The sequence below is a fragment of the Idiotropiscis lumnitzeri genome, chromosome 7 (assembly GCF_059441095.1).
Source record: "Idiotropiscis lumnitzeri isolate Australia: NSW breed Sydney's pygmy pipehorse chromosome 7, RoL_Ilum_1.0, whole genome shotgun sequence".
In the NCBI taxonomy this organism is placed as follows: domain Eukaryota; kingdom Metazoa; phylum Chordata; class Actinopteri; order Syngnathiformes; family Syngnathidae; genus Idiotropiscis; species Idiotropiscis lumnitzeri.
Window position 1 is genome coordinate 5800899 of NC_142397.1, and position 13286 is coordinate 5814184.

General features: G+C 42.2%; 2 protein-coding genes across 3 annotated transcripts in view; both read left to right on the plus strand.

Moving 5' to 3' along the window:
* The window catches only part of igsf10 (immunoglobulin superfamily, member 10), a 26131-nt gene extending 20888 nt beyond the window's left edge, over positions 1-5243 (plus strand). For both annotated transcript variants that reach the window (XM_088300011.1, XM_088300010.1), the window contains exons 7-10: positions 29-1231; positions 1485-2388; positions 2519-2885; positions 2969-5243. In XM_088300011.1, the coding sequence (XP_088156137.1) occupies positions 29-1231; positions 1485-2388; positions 2519-2885; positions 2969-4513 (4019 nt within the window). In that variant the 3' untranslated portion in view covers positions 4514-5243. The remainder of the gene's footprint in view (positions 1-28; positions 1232-1484; positions 2389-2518; positions 2886-2968) is intronic.
* p2ry12 (purinergic receptor P2Y12) overlaps positions 1-13286 on the plus strand; it is a 44908-nt gene that overhangs the window by 28074 nt on the left and 3548 nt on the right. The window contains exon 3 of the mRNA XM_088300013.1: positions 12346-12597. Coding sequence (XP_088156139.1) covers positions 12346-12597 — 252 coding nt within the window. The remainder of the gene's footprint in view (positions 1-12345; positions 12598-13286) is intronic.

Genomic DNA, 13286 nt, shown 5'->3' on the forward strand with positions numbered 1-13286 from the left:
TTCATTTTGTTGTTGTTTTCAACCACAGATATGGAAATATCCACTCCACCTACACAATTTGGGCAACGAGTCAAAACTGGCCACAAAAAGACACGCGGAAAGCAAAGGAAGCCAATCACCACTGAAACAGTAACTATCCCTCCGACTTCAGCTGTAACACGAACTACATCCCCTCCAACTCTGCCCACCATCACCACACACTTGCCAGAAGAATCTGAGGCGCTATCCCCAACCAGAAAAACAGAAACAAAAGTCATTTTGTTTGATGATGACTATGAAGATTTGTTCTCTGCCGATTTTGAGCTGTCAAACGTGAAGACCAGTGCTCAGCCTCTCCCAACCATGACTCCAACGTATTACTCAAAATCCTTCACCACTGTTAAAACACCACTACAAACACCAACTCTTGCCTCCCCACCTATGGTCAAACCACCCTCAGAAGAAAATCCTGAGACGGAATTTTCTTACGGATCTGGTAGAGTTCCTGATGATTTTCCTACGACCAGGCCGAGACCTGGTGGAAAGAGAGGGCGCCAAGGAAGGAGAAGGCCATTTAAGGGACATAGATCCTCAAAGAAACTGAAAAATACTCAATTGTATCCTATAAGCACAACTAAGACTTTTGACAACAAGAAAACAACCATGGAAACAACTATCCAGACCACTTTATTGCCCCAAAAGAGTACCTACAAAGCTCCAACGTATACACCATCAAGGGAAATCGACCGAATCACAGAGCACGCCACATATGCTTACAATGATGTCGACTGGGGCATCTTCTATACTACAAGATCACCTTTTAGCCACTCAAACACAATGCCTACGTTAGAGAAACCTTACACAACGACTCAAAACAGAGTACTGAATAATGTCAGATCCTCAACACAGACGTTTAATCGTCATTCAGCAGTGACAAGGAGACCTCGACCTACGGTGCAAACTGGCGTAAAAGACAGCACAGAGAAAGCCATTTCTTTTGGGACGATAACCAAATATACAGCAGATCAAGATGACATCTACACATACAACCGAAACAATGTCCTTTCCACAACCAGCCCCAGTGTTGCCAGCAGCCAACCAACTATGATGCTCATGAGTAGAAAACCCAAAATACTTGGTGGCAATGCAGCAAGCTTCACAGTTTTGACCAACTCGGATGCATTTTTACCATGTGAAGCTGTTGGAGACCCAATGCCAGTGATATCCTGGAAACGCTTCTCCTCAAGCACAGGTACTAAAAGGGATATATCGTATGGTGTAATATGTTGTCACCGTGGCATTCTTAGCTTCTGGCATAATCGTAAATGAGACGTTACAAAACGATTGGACAATGTTTGATTTGATAAAGTAACCAAAAGAAACTGGTAACATGTCAATTTAAAGTCTGTATATTTAAAAGGAACAGCAGCCGTCACTCAAAGTTAATGTGTTGGTAAGCTATTGTGAAGAGGAATGTTTCTTAGATTTTTCTCTCTCCCATCCAGGAAACACAGTTACCATCAAGGGAAGAATGGGCAAGTTCGAGTCGTTGCCCAACGGCACCTTGTCAATACAGAATGCCAATACTAAGGACCGTGGCCATTATATCTGCATTGCTGAGAATGATTATGGATCAGATAAACTTACTGTCACTCTCTCCGTGGTCGCTTACCCTTCACATATACTAGAGCCAAAAATGAGGGAGATAAAGTCTCATGCAGGAAATAGTGTGGAGATTCAGTGTAAGGCAGATGGTCGGCCCACACCGACGATATCCTGGATTCTGGCCAACCGGACACAAGTAAGCGAGAACAACACACCAAATGGAAGGGTCTCAGTGACTGCTGGTGGAACTCTGGTCATTCGACAGGTGTCTGTTTTTGACAGAGGTCATTACAAGTGCATTGCTAGTAACCCAGCTGGAGCTGATACTGCTACAGTGCGCCTGCATGTAGTTGCTGCTCCACCAGGTATCTTGGAAGGGAAAAGGCAGCAGGTGAAGGCTGTTTTAAAACAAAACCTATGGCTGCCCTGCACAGGTCAAGGTAGCCCTCAGCCGACGATTCACTGGGTGCTGCACGATGGTGTTTTGGTCAATTCGCAGAGATCTGCCTGGGACAAGAGAATATCGGTTTATGATAATGGAACCCTCCTTATCAAGAATCTATCTCCAATTGACAATGGCAAATATGAATGTATTGCAACCAGCTCCACAGGCTCAGAGCGGAGAGTGGTGACTTTGACCATCGAGAGAAGGGAATCTGCACCAAAAATAGTGATAACATCCCAGCATGTAACTGAGTTGTATTTTGGGGATCAGCTCAACCTAAACTGCTCAGCAACTGGAGAGCCTCAACCCAGGATTATGTGGAGGTTGCCATCTAACGCAGTGGTAGACAAATCACATAGGTAAGATTCCGTCACTGATGACAATGTACAGAGTGGATTTTATTATGGGGAAATATGAAACACAAGCAAAATGGGATTGTTTCCAACTTTCAATTCCTCTCCTATTTCTAATTTAAATTTCTTTCCTTAGAATGGGCAGCAGATTCCAGGTTCTGGAAAATGGTACCCTGGTCATCAATTCTGCGATTGATAAAGATGCAGGAGACTATCTCTGTATGGCTAAAAGCATAACTGGTGATGATGTTCAGCTCATGAAGGTGAAGGTGTCAATGAAGCCAGCTAAGATAGAGCACAAGCCCCATGGCAAGAAGAAAGTTCTCTATGGTAATGACTTCAAGGTTGATTGTAAAGCCTCGGGGGCTCCAAAGCCAGAGATCTCCTGGGGCCTTCCAGATGGAACTGTTGTTAACAGTGCTCTGCAGGCTGATTCCTTTAATGGAGGAAGGAGAATACGTCGCTTCACTCTTTTTGACAATGGAACGCTCTTTGTAAATCAAGTGAGTAAATTTAAGAACACCAGGTTTTATTTAAAAAAAAAAAAATCAATTTTAATGACATATTTACGTATATTTTTGTCCAGGTTGGTATGTCCGAGGAAGGAGACTACACTTGTATTGCTGAAAACCAAGTGGGAAAAGATGAAATGCACGTACATATCACTGTCGTGACTGCTGCTCCCAAGATACGCCAAAACAGTGAGATTTATGCCAGATTGAAACCTGGAGGGAACATTCGCTTTGACTGCGAAGCAGTTGGCGAACCCAAACCGAGGATCATGTGGATGTTGCCTACCAATGACGTCATAGCAGCATCTAATGAACGTTACTTGTTGCACGTAAACGGCTCTTTGGATATAAGGAATACCAAGCCAATCGATGGTGGAGAGTATGTCTGTGTGGCTCGGAACCCAGGAGGTGAAAGCAGAAGGGTCTACAAACTTGAAATTGTTGGTAACCCACCATTAATCAACGGATACCATCAGAACAGGACTGTATTAAAAGATTTCTCGACTAAATATTCTAGGAAACTGATAGACTGTAAAGCTGAAGGCAATCCAACTCCAACTATCACCTGGATAATGCCAGATAACATCATTCTCAGGGCGCCGTACTTCGGTGGTAGGATTAATATTCATCATAATGGGACTTTAGAAATTCGGAATGTACGTCCTACTGACACGGGAGAGTTCATTTGCATGGCGACAAATGATGGAGGAGAGTCTGTATTAGTGGTACAGCTCGAGGTGACCAATAAGCTCAGAAGACCCATTTTTAAAAACCCTTTCAATGAACGGATTGTCTCTCCTTTGGGGAAAACCAATGTTCTGAACTGTTCTGCTGATGGACACCCGAAGCCCGATATCACTTGGATTATACCTGATGGAACACGTCTCACCGGTGGTCTTAACTCCCATCGACGGGCCGATGACAATGGAACTTTAGTCATCTATAACTCCCGCATTGAGGACGCTGGGAAATACCGCTGTGGTGCCAAAAACATTATGGGATATATTGAAAAGCTCATCGTTTTGGATGTGGGGCAAAAGCCTTACATCCTGACAAGGCCGAGGGGCATAATCCGAAGTATGTTCGGGGATCCTCTCTTCCTTCACTGTCTATCAGACGGAAGTCCAAAACCCAGGATCTACTGGACCCTCCCTGGGGGTCACACTCTTACCCAGCCTCAAGCCCTGGGGCGCTACCAATTGCTAGAGAACGGTACTCTAGTTGTTCAGGACACCACTCTATATGACCGAGGGAACTATGTTTGCAGAGCTCGGAATGATGCGGGGGAGGCTGTGCTAACCGTCCCTGTCATTATCATTGCCTATCCTCCACGTATCACTACAATGCCACCTCCTACCGTGAGTTTAATGGCAGGAACCCCTATTAAGCTCAACTGCGCTGCCATCGGTGTACCCAAGCCAGAGATTACCTGGGAGCTGCCGGATCATTCCATTCTGTCATTGGCACAACAAGGGAGGCAGTTGGGAAGTGAAATGCTTCACCCTCAAGGCACACTTGTAGTCCAGAAGCTCTCAGCCTTTGACTCGGGCACGTACAAGTGTGTAGCCAAGAACCATCTGGGTACAGACCTAAAGGCTGTTTATGTGCGTGTCCTCTAAAAATAATGTCAGAAGGAAACAGACTTTGACAGACATTTTGACCTGTAGGATAATGGACCCATCTGTATGCGAATTTTAGAGGAGGACAACTTGTACATTGTTTGGGACAAATGTCGGACATTCCAAATCTGTAAAGGACATTAAGAGACAGAAAAAAAATCGAGTGGAATTCAGAAAAGAAAACCAACCAAAAAAAAAAACACATCTGGTGGGACAGATATTTGTTATTGTGATTTGGAACTGAATGTCTGGAGAATCATAGGTGGTAGTCATTCATGTGTGGGTGTGTGCGTGTGTGTGTGTGTGTTTCACTAAGAGCAGAAAGTGTTCATACATTCTAACCCGAAGTGATTCCATTGAGGCCACATATGGATTCAATTACAGCACATGCAGTCTTGTCAGCAGCTTGTCCTTTAGCAGCAAATTAAGATACTGTCGGGGACTGTTGGACAAGTTTTAAAAGAACAAGCCATAAAATGTCTATTTCTTGTTTTATGAAAATATAATTATGATGATTTTTTTTTTTACACTGGATACATAACGTTTTTTGCTACAACATACAATTCCATAATTCTGTTTTGAAGTCGATGCATTCGTTTGTTATTAGTGCGCAGTTAAAACAATTTCAAAGACTTGTGATTGATTGTGTTGTACACAAGAATTTACAGTAATGTTATACATTATGTTTATCTGTAATAATACAGCGTATATTTGAGTAATACCTACTAATGTATGGGAGAAAAATAAACCTTTAACATTTCCTTCCGTTTTCCTTTGATTCTTGAGTTTTGAAGTGAATATCGCAGCTTAATTATACTTGAAGTGAACTAAATTACTAACTCATGGACCGATGCGGATTTTTAGTATTTTGGATCTTTGAAATTGGTTTATTTAATGCTGTGGTTAATTATTAGCAATGCAGGAAATGTTGTTCTTCATTTTGTGAATCCTACAAAAATGGACAAATGCTAAAAGTACAGTAACAAGCACAAGTATAATTTAATATTTAAAAGCGAGCAGCCAATAAAGAAAAGATTATACTTTAATATCATATTTCTAAAGTAAACATTATTGGAGGAAAAAAAGAGTTTATTTATTTAGGATTGTTCTATAAAATTGTGAAACTCAAACCCTCATTTGGTTGCGTCTCATGAGCCTGATTGCTGAAAGAGCAACTGGAATCAATTTCACATTAAATGACTTCAATTGTGGCTTGAGTGAATCGCATTTTAACAAAAGCAAATAAACTTACTTCGTCCACAACCTTGCAGTTTATGTTCGTTTGCATTATATTTGGTAAACTAAACAATGGGGCGGGAAGACAGTAGTCAAAAACTGCTGGGAAAATTGAGTGGATTCCATAAATGTTGGAATTTAGCTAAATGCTTTCGTATGGCTTCACAATTTAAAAGAGCCACATCATCATTATGTCACGCTTCTAAGACAGTGCATCATTCACGCCATGTAGCCCGTGTGGGTCGTGAAGTTTATTTGTTCAGCTTCTGCAGGAATAACAGCGTTTTCGACTGCCTTCATTTAGAATGTTCCCGTTTTAATCCTTCCACTTGGGTGTTTGACAGGGAAATTGTATTATTTGAGATATGGTTAATATGTGGCTACTGAAAGGAAGTGTGTGTTTTGTCTGGCGGTTTGACCGCAGCTGCTAAAGTGAGACAGTTGGATAGCGAGTTAGACTAGCTTCCAGTCGGATAAACACGCAGTGTTTTTACTCGGAATGAGGTAGGTAGGAAGGTTTCCTTGGCCACCTTGCAGAAGGCGGAAAAAAAGATCCCCTGTGACTCGTTGCTCACATTATCATTAGAAAATGTTTCGCCGTCCCCGTGCTCGTAGCTTGGAATGAAGTGAGAAAAAACAAGGGGGCCAGCAAGGTGCATTGACAGTCATGGCAAAAAGTGAAAAGGTGTGACGTGTTTTTGTAAAGTAGCGTATCGTCTGGAATTCCGTGCTGAATCCGCTTTGTTAGAATGCCCGAACATGGCAATCTCAAGACAGGACTTTTTCCTGCAACAAATTCCCCCCAAGAAGCAGCAAATGATTAGTTGCTTCATGTGAGCCAAGCGTATAAGTGGAAAATCCTTTTCAAAACATTTGATACACGCAGTTCACTCTTGCCGGTGCACCGACGTACTTCTCAGTGTCTTTGCCGGCGATATAATTTCACACCATAGTTGTACAATCCTCACTTCGCCCTTTTAGCCACAAGGAAGATCTTTGCACGTCATCTTCAGGGAAGCTGTGTCATGCTGTGGTCTTTTCAAACACCCAAAGGCCCTCCGTTCATTCTGAACTCTTTTTTATTTATTTTTTAAACTTGTCAGTTACCTTTTTACTGTCACTACTAGGGACAGTTTAAAATTCAAAAGATTCAAATATAATCTATAAATAGGAAGTTTGTTCAGTCTGTTTCTTGGTTCACCTCATCGGACAAAAAAAACAAAACATTTAATTTTAAATGAAACAAAAGAATTTCAACAAAATATGTCTTTGACACGCGACAGTATTTAGAAAATAAAACATTAACGTTTACTCATTTCATTTTTTTAAATTCGTCCGGCCGGATTAAAACATTTTACGGGCCGTGTGTGGCCCCCGGGCCGTACTTTTCCCACACCTGCTCTCAACCTTACGTTCCGTACGGCGTGCACGCAATCATCATTCGCAAGACATCAAAGCATCGCCAGATGATGGCGTCCCACAGAGCTGAAGCTTTTAAACTGGCCAGCTCACTTCATTAAGAATGGAGACGAGCCCTTTTGCAAAAGAAGTCGACGCTTGTGTATAATAGGCTCGGCATTTAAATGCGACGGATCTGAGAAAACCGAATCAATAAAATGAAATTGTGGCATCAGTAAACAGTTTCAGAGGTTAAGTTTGACAAGGCCGAGATACATTCCATGACATTATCTGTAGACCACCTGCTGCATTGAATCTGTTTTGGTAGCACTTAGCACATACCTCGGTGATATAATAGGAGAAACGGACACCGTCAATATCTCTGTCTTGATGTGGTGCCTCTCAAGTCATGCAATCAAACAGAGGCATCCTTTTATAGGGTGTAACTGCATGTTTGTAAAGTAGTAGTACTCAAACTCTGTACTTCAGTTTTAGGTACAAATACTTTGTTTTATATTTCGGCAAAAACCTTCATGCAAAAAGTAGATTCTAAAAACGTAAACTCAGATGAGAATCGACAGTCGCCCTTCCCCCCCCGCTGCTAAAGAACTTGAGCGCCTTTGTTTGCCTCAGCGCAATTGTGGCGTGAATTTAGCTAGCTAGTTATGCATAAACCCCAAAAATGCACTTTCCCTTGGGATGGTCAGTTGGCGTGGTCACTCTAGAGCGCCTCATTGTCTGCCATGAGTGCATGCACATCATGCAGATACAGGAGGGGGAAATGATTTTTATTTTATCTTTTTATTTAATTATGACACGGCAGCCAGAATATGGAACTGGGCTTCGGGCTGGTGTGCCCCATTAGAGTGTCTCGTTGTTCGCTGTGAGTGTGCGAATGTCACAGAGAGGAGACGGAAAAGCAAGGGGGGGGGAGCTGAATATTTAGGTAGTAAAGGTAATATTTCATCAGAAAAATACATTTACATACGCTATAGGTACCTGAAAATCTACTCACATTTTATTAATAACTAATAACTTTTACATTATTGAATCCCACCAGTGAATTAGAGGGTGATACTGGATTTCATTAGATTGTGCAGGTGTACGTATTGAAGTGACCAGTGAGCGTGAACGATTCTGTACGCGCAAGTTAACATCTGATGCCTTGTGTGCGCACACATAAGTGTCTGCTGAGTACACAGAGACACGGTGTCAAATATGTGAGCTATCCCGGCCTGGCCAGCCTCTCAAAGGGAGCTGTTGTCCTTTTTGTCTGCTTGCGAGCCACATCTCTACATCCTGCTATCACGGGCACACGGGCAGAGGGATGATCGGACAAATAGTCAAAGAGCGATGACGTTCCTCACCGCTGCTAGATACGCACAAAGAGTTTTTTTTACTGTATGGTGGTGGAGATGACGTAGCAGGAAAATGACAGTCTCTTCTCGAGTTATGTTTTGTACGGCCTGCATTTATTATTTGTGAGTCATTATAAAACTTTACAAAAGAATTGCTTGAATTGTGGATTCTTTGATCACCTAGTTGTTGCCGGGCAGAGTTTCGAGATCTCAATTATAACTGCTCCACTGGCCAAGGGAACACTTTCCGGTCTTCATGACCACTCATGGGCTATTGGTAGTGTAGTAGTTCGCTTTTCTTGTGACATACTTTCAATGACCAAAGTAAAAGCAAATGATTGTGTTGAAGTATTATGAAACTGACAGTATTGTAATTAGCAGTGATCCGGATGTGCCTGAAGTTGTTAGCTTTCAGCTTGTTTAGCTTAGTTTAGCTTCCGCAAAAACGCGTTACGGACAACCAGTCCATGGTGTCATCTTGCTTCCACAAATCGACTTGGAAATGTATTGCTGGATGGACAACTTCATTAAATTCATTCAAGGACGGAATGTTAATTATGTGAAGTGATTTGCGAGGGCAGATGGTTTGACCTTGAAGTGTTGTGCTGCACGACTGGAATTTGCATTTGGAATTCAAACATTTTGGAAACATGTCGGTGGTGATGGAGATTCGACTGCATGAAACTTCCGCAATGAGACAACAAAGTCAGTAAAAACATAACCTCTTTAGATGAGGTAATAATTCATGACTTGCACAATCATGCCGTTTCCTCCACATAAGTAGGCGGTGCACTGATTCAAAATCCAGACCAGAGCCATGAGTCATCATCAAGGCGAAAACAAAGCCCTTACTATGTTTTTGGTATGGAACCGGCGACTCATCCGCTGGTTGACATCAAAGTCCAGACAAAGCATGTTGTGTTTATTTCCTCAATAATTCGTGAGTTTAACCATTCTGGTCATAAACCATATACAGAACGTATGGATACTAAAATATTTGGGAAAAGGAAAAAAAAACAAACATGTGGAAGACAGACCCTGGCACCAGCCCTCCATCGTGGGCCGGCAGCGATCGCTCCAAGTAACCTTATATTGTCCAAACAAAGTGCAACTCATCCATTCCGACTGGCCACGGAGATGCATGAACGCAAAAGACCGTTGCAAACAAACACGGACCACCGTCCGTGCGCTTAAAGGTTACGTCGACCTGCCACAATGACAACATGATCGACTGCCGACTGTTTTTCTTCTAGCGGGTGAGAGGTCGCCGTTTGTCAGCGCACAGCTGCTGCCGCTCCTGGACTTTTATTTGTTTGACCAGAGTCCTCTCGCCATCAGATTTTCTATGTTCGCCTACCGAGCGGGGAAGATTAGACACAACCCCCCGTTTCAGCTTCCTGTTTGCAGCGCTTGTTTATCTTGCGAGGCAACAATAGACTTGAGGTTTGTCAAGTGATAGTGGTGACTCAGAGGTCAGAGGGTGGTGTGGGAGCTCGAGCAAAGTGTTGCAGTGAGGAAAAATCATTATAGGTCTGCAGAGGGGGGGGGGGGGCTGACTCGAAATGGATATCCAGGCCAGTGGTGTGTTTGTCACCTCGTTCCTCTCTTCCTGTCTGTCGTCGAAGCAGACGATGAGGATTTCCATGTGCGCAGGTTTGTGTACGTGGCTGTTTGTTCGCATTCCGTTTTGTGAATGCTGGTAGACACTCCTGTGATTGGTTGGCGATCAGTCATGGGTGTTCACTGGCTCTTGTACAAAATCAGCCGGGATTGGCTCCGGCGATGGTAAGTTTGATGATGATGCTTTGCAGATGTATTGGTGATTGGTTGATGGGAGATATGTAATTCTTGTGCGTGGGGGAGAAGGGGGGGGGGGTGCTGGAGCCTATCCCAGCTATCTTCGGGTCGTGAGACCTGAACCTGTACACCCTGAACTGGTTGCCAATCAATTCCAGGGCACACATAGACAAACAACCATCTGCTCCCACACCTGGGGACAATTTGGAGTGTTTAATCAACCTGCCATGCATGTTTTTGAAATGTGGGAGGAAACAGAGTACCCGGGGAAAAGCCACACAGGCACGGGGAAAACATGTAAATTCCACATAGGAAGGCTGCAGACTGAATTGATCCAACGACTGCTGCATTTGTCTTAAAAAATATATATTTTTGTCCACATTTCAGTCGATAAACGTTTACCGCCTTTGACCACCTCAATTTATAGAACACCAAACGGCATTTCGCATATCAGCGCGGTCTCATAACCGCACCGAATTTAAAGACTACACTTTTGCATCAGCAAAGTTGAAAGTTCAACCTTGAAAGCATGTACAGGACCTACAGTCTGTATAAAATGTAGTTGTGCGTGTATGAGTGCAAATTAAAGAAGTGAATGATGCTGACGTTTCAGTTCAGTCCCAGACACGGGAAGTTTCAGTATTACTGTCGGTTTCTGCATGCCCGAGGTTGGGGGGGAATCAATTTCAAGGTCATGTGATGCAAAATGGAAAGCGACACACACAGGAGCTTGCTCTCATTTCCTCCCACCAAAAATGGTCCAATTTTTAGCAAAACATTCATTCCGAGGGCATAACGGTGTGGCAGTGGTCAGCCACTCTGCATCACAGTCCTGATGTTCATGGTTTGAATCTGAGCTTTGGTGCCACTTGATTTGGCTTTTCAATTGTCAGCATGGTTCCTGTAAGACAGGAAAGAGAAAGCAGAAGGCAAAGCAAAAGTCAGCAGTCAGACAGTCGAGGTGACATTAGACTGGAGGCATTCGAACTGGGCTTCACAGCGGCCAAACAGCAGTTTGCTCCGAGAGCTCTTCATGGGACTAAGCCAGCTGGTCAGTGAATAAACTCAAGTATAGTCTCAGTACTTTAGAGGTTCTCAAACCTTTTGGGTTACAGAGACCTGGACAGATTTTTTTTCCAAGGATCCCCTCATGTTAGGCATTACTAGTACCATATGGACCTCTAAATAGTAGGGATGGGACAGATGGGACTCGGTAATACTCAGGTAAGAGAGGAGAGAGGAAAATTTGAAGAAACATGGACATCCTTCACATTTCAGGATTATCTGGATTTATTTCCGTTGAAGATGATGTCCCATACCCTAGAAAAACAAGTCCTTTATATGTAGTTAATTCGAACATGTGCATTATGAACATGTGATAAACGGAGCATTTGATTGTCCCAAAGCTTAAGTGGAGAAATTGCTGTATTGTTTCTTTTATAGGCGCGCTGACCCAAATATGTATGTATGCACTTTTTTAAATAATGCAACAGTTTATTGCAAATTACACTGGTCAACTAATTTTTACTATATTTTATCATTTATAATTATATACTATATTTTTATAATTTTTTGCTCTTATATATATATATATATATATATATATATATATATATATATATATATATATATATATATATATATATATATATATATATATATATACATACATATATATATATATCTATATATATGTATATATACGTATATATACGTATATATATGTATAAAAATAGGTCAAATTAAAAAAAATAAAAATAAATTAGAATACCCCTAAAACTTGACAAGCAGTCAAGATATTTTTTAAATTTGTGTCAAAAATACACTACACACCTAAAAACCTTTTTGATTGAAATTTGCTCTTGACCAGTGTTAATTTGCAAAATCCAAATTTATGGCTTGCGGACTCAAATTGGACCGCTTTGAGAGCCAATATAAGTGCGAACATTGTTTGTTTTTAGACCTGCTACATGTATAAAACACCCACAAACTGTGACTGTTGTGGTTCGTGCTACATGAATAAACTTGACTTGAATTTTTCAGACAACTCTCCTCATGGACACAAACGCGACTGTCTTCCAAGGCAACAGCAGCAACCTGACCTGCTCCCGCGACAATGTCGTGAAGACGGTGGTTTTCCCCGTGCTCTACTCTGTCCTGTTCCTTGCTGGGCTGTCGCTCAACAGCCTGGCGGTGTGGGTGTTCCTGCGGATCCCCTCGCGCTCACATTTCGTCATCTACCTCAAGAACGTCGTGGTCGCCGACGTCATCATGACTCTCACGTTCCCTTTCAAGGTAAGGCCAGGGGAGATATTTTCACGTGGGATTAAGAGGGATGACGGTCAATGCAAGGTAAAAGTGAAGGGAATTATGCCGGGTCGCTTATGTCAACTAATCAGCCCCCTCAGCCGCTCGTGTCTTGTCCTGGTGTTGATGTTAATCTTTTGTCAGTTTGTCCGTATTAGTTCGCTCTTCTCTTTCTGTGTTTGTGGCATCATTGCTCCTGTTGGTGTCTCTGTCATGCTCTCGTTCATGAGTTTATTCCCAGATTTTTTTCCGTCAACTGAGAAATTATTTATTCTGGTCTCATTTTTACACGATAAAAAATGGCATTTGATAGGGGTGTCTAGACTTTTTATGTCGACTGGATTATGGCTTTCGATGGACTGGTGACTAAATGGCAATAACGTATCTTGGTCCGTTTGACTTATAGCATATTCCGTTCTCTAAAATCATTATAATTATAATAATACAGGAGGGTTGTCAGTATGATTGTGATTGTGATTGTGACAGTGAAGTAATGAAAGTTTGAAGCTTCAGATTCAGCAAAAAGGTCACTCACTGACTTTGTATTAAAAGTTGGGCAGAAATTGTTTGTTTTTTTCGCCAGTTTTAAAGATTCAGAACTTTCTTCCAATTAATTGCCGGAAAATGCTACAATGCCAGTCTCATGTCAATCAATTCATCTTTAACATTTCACACAC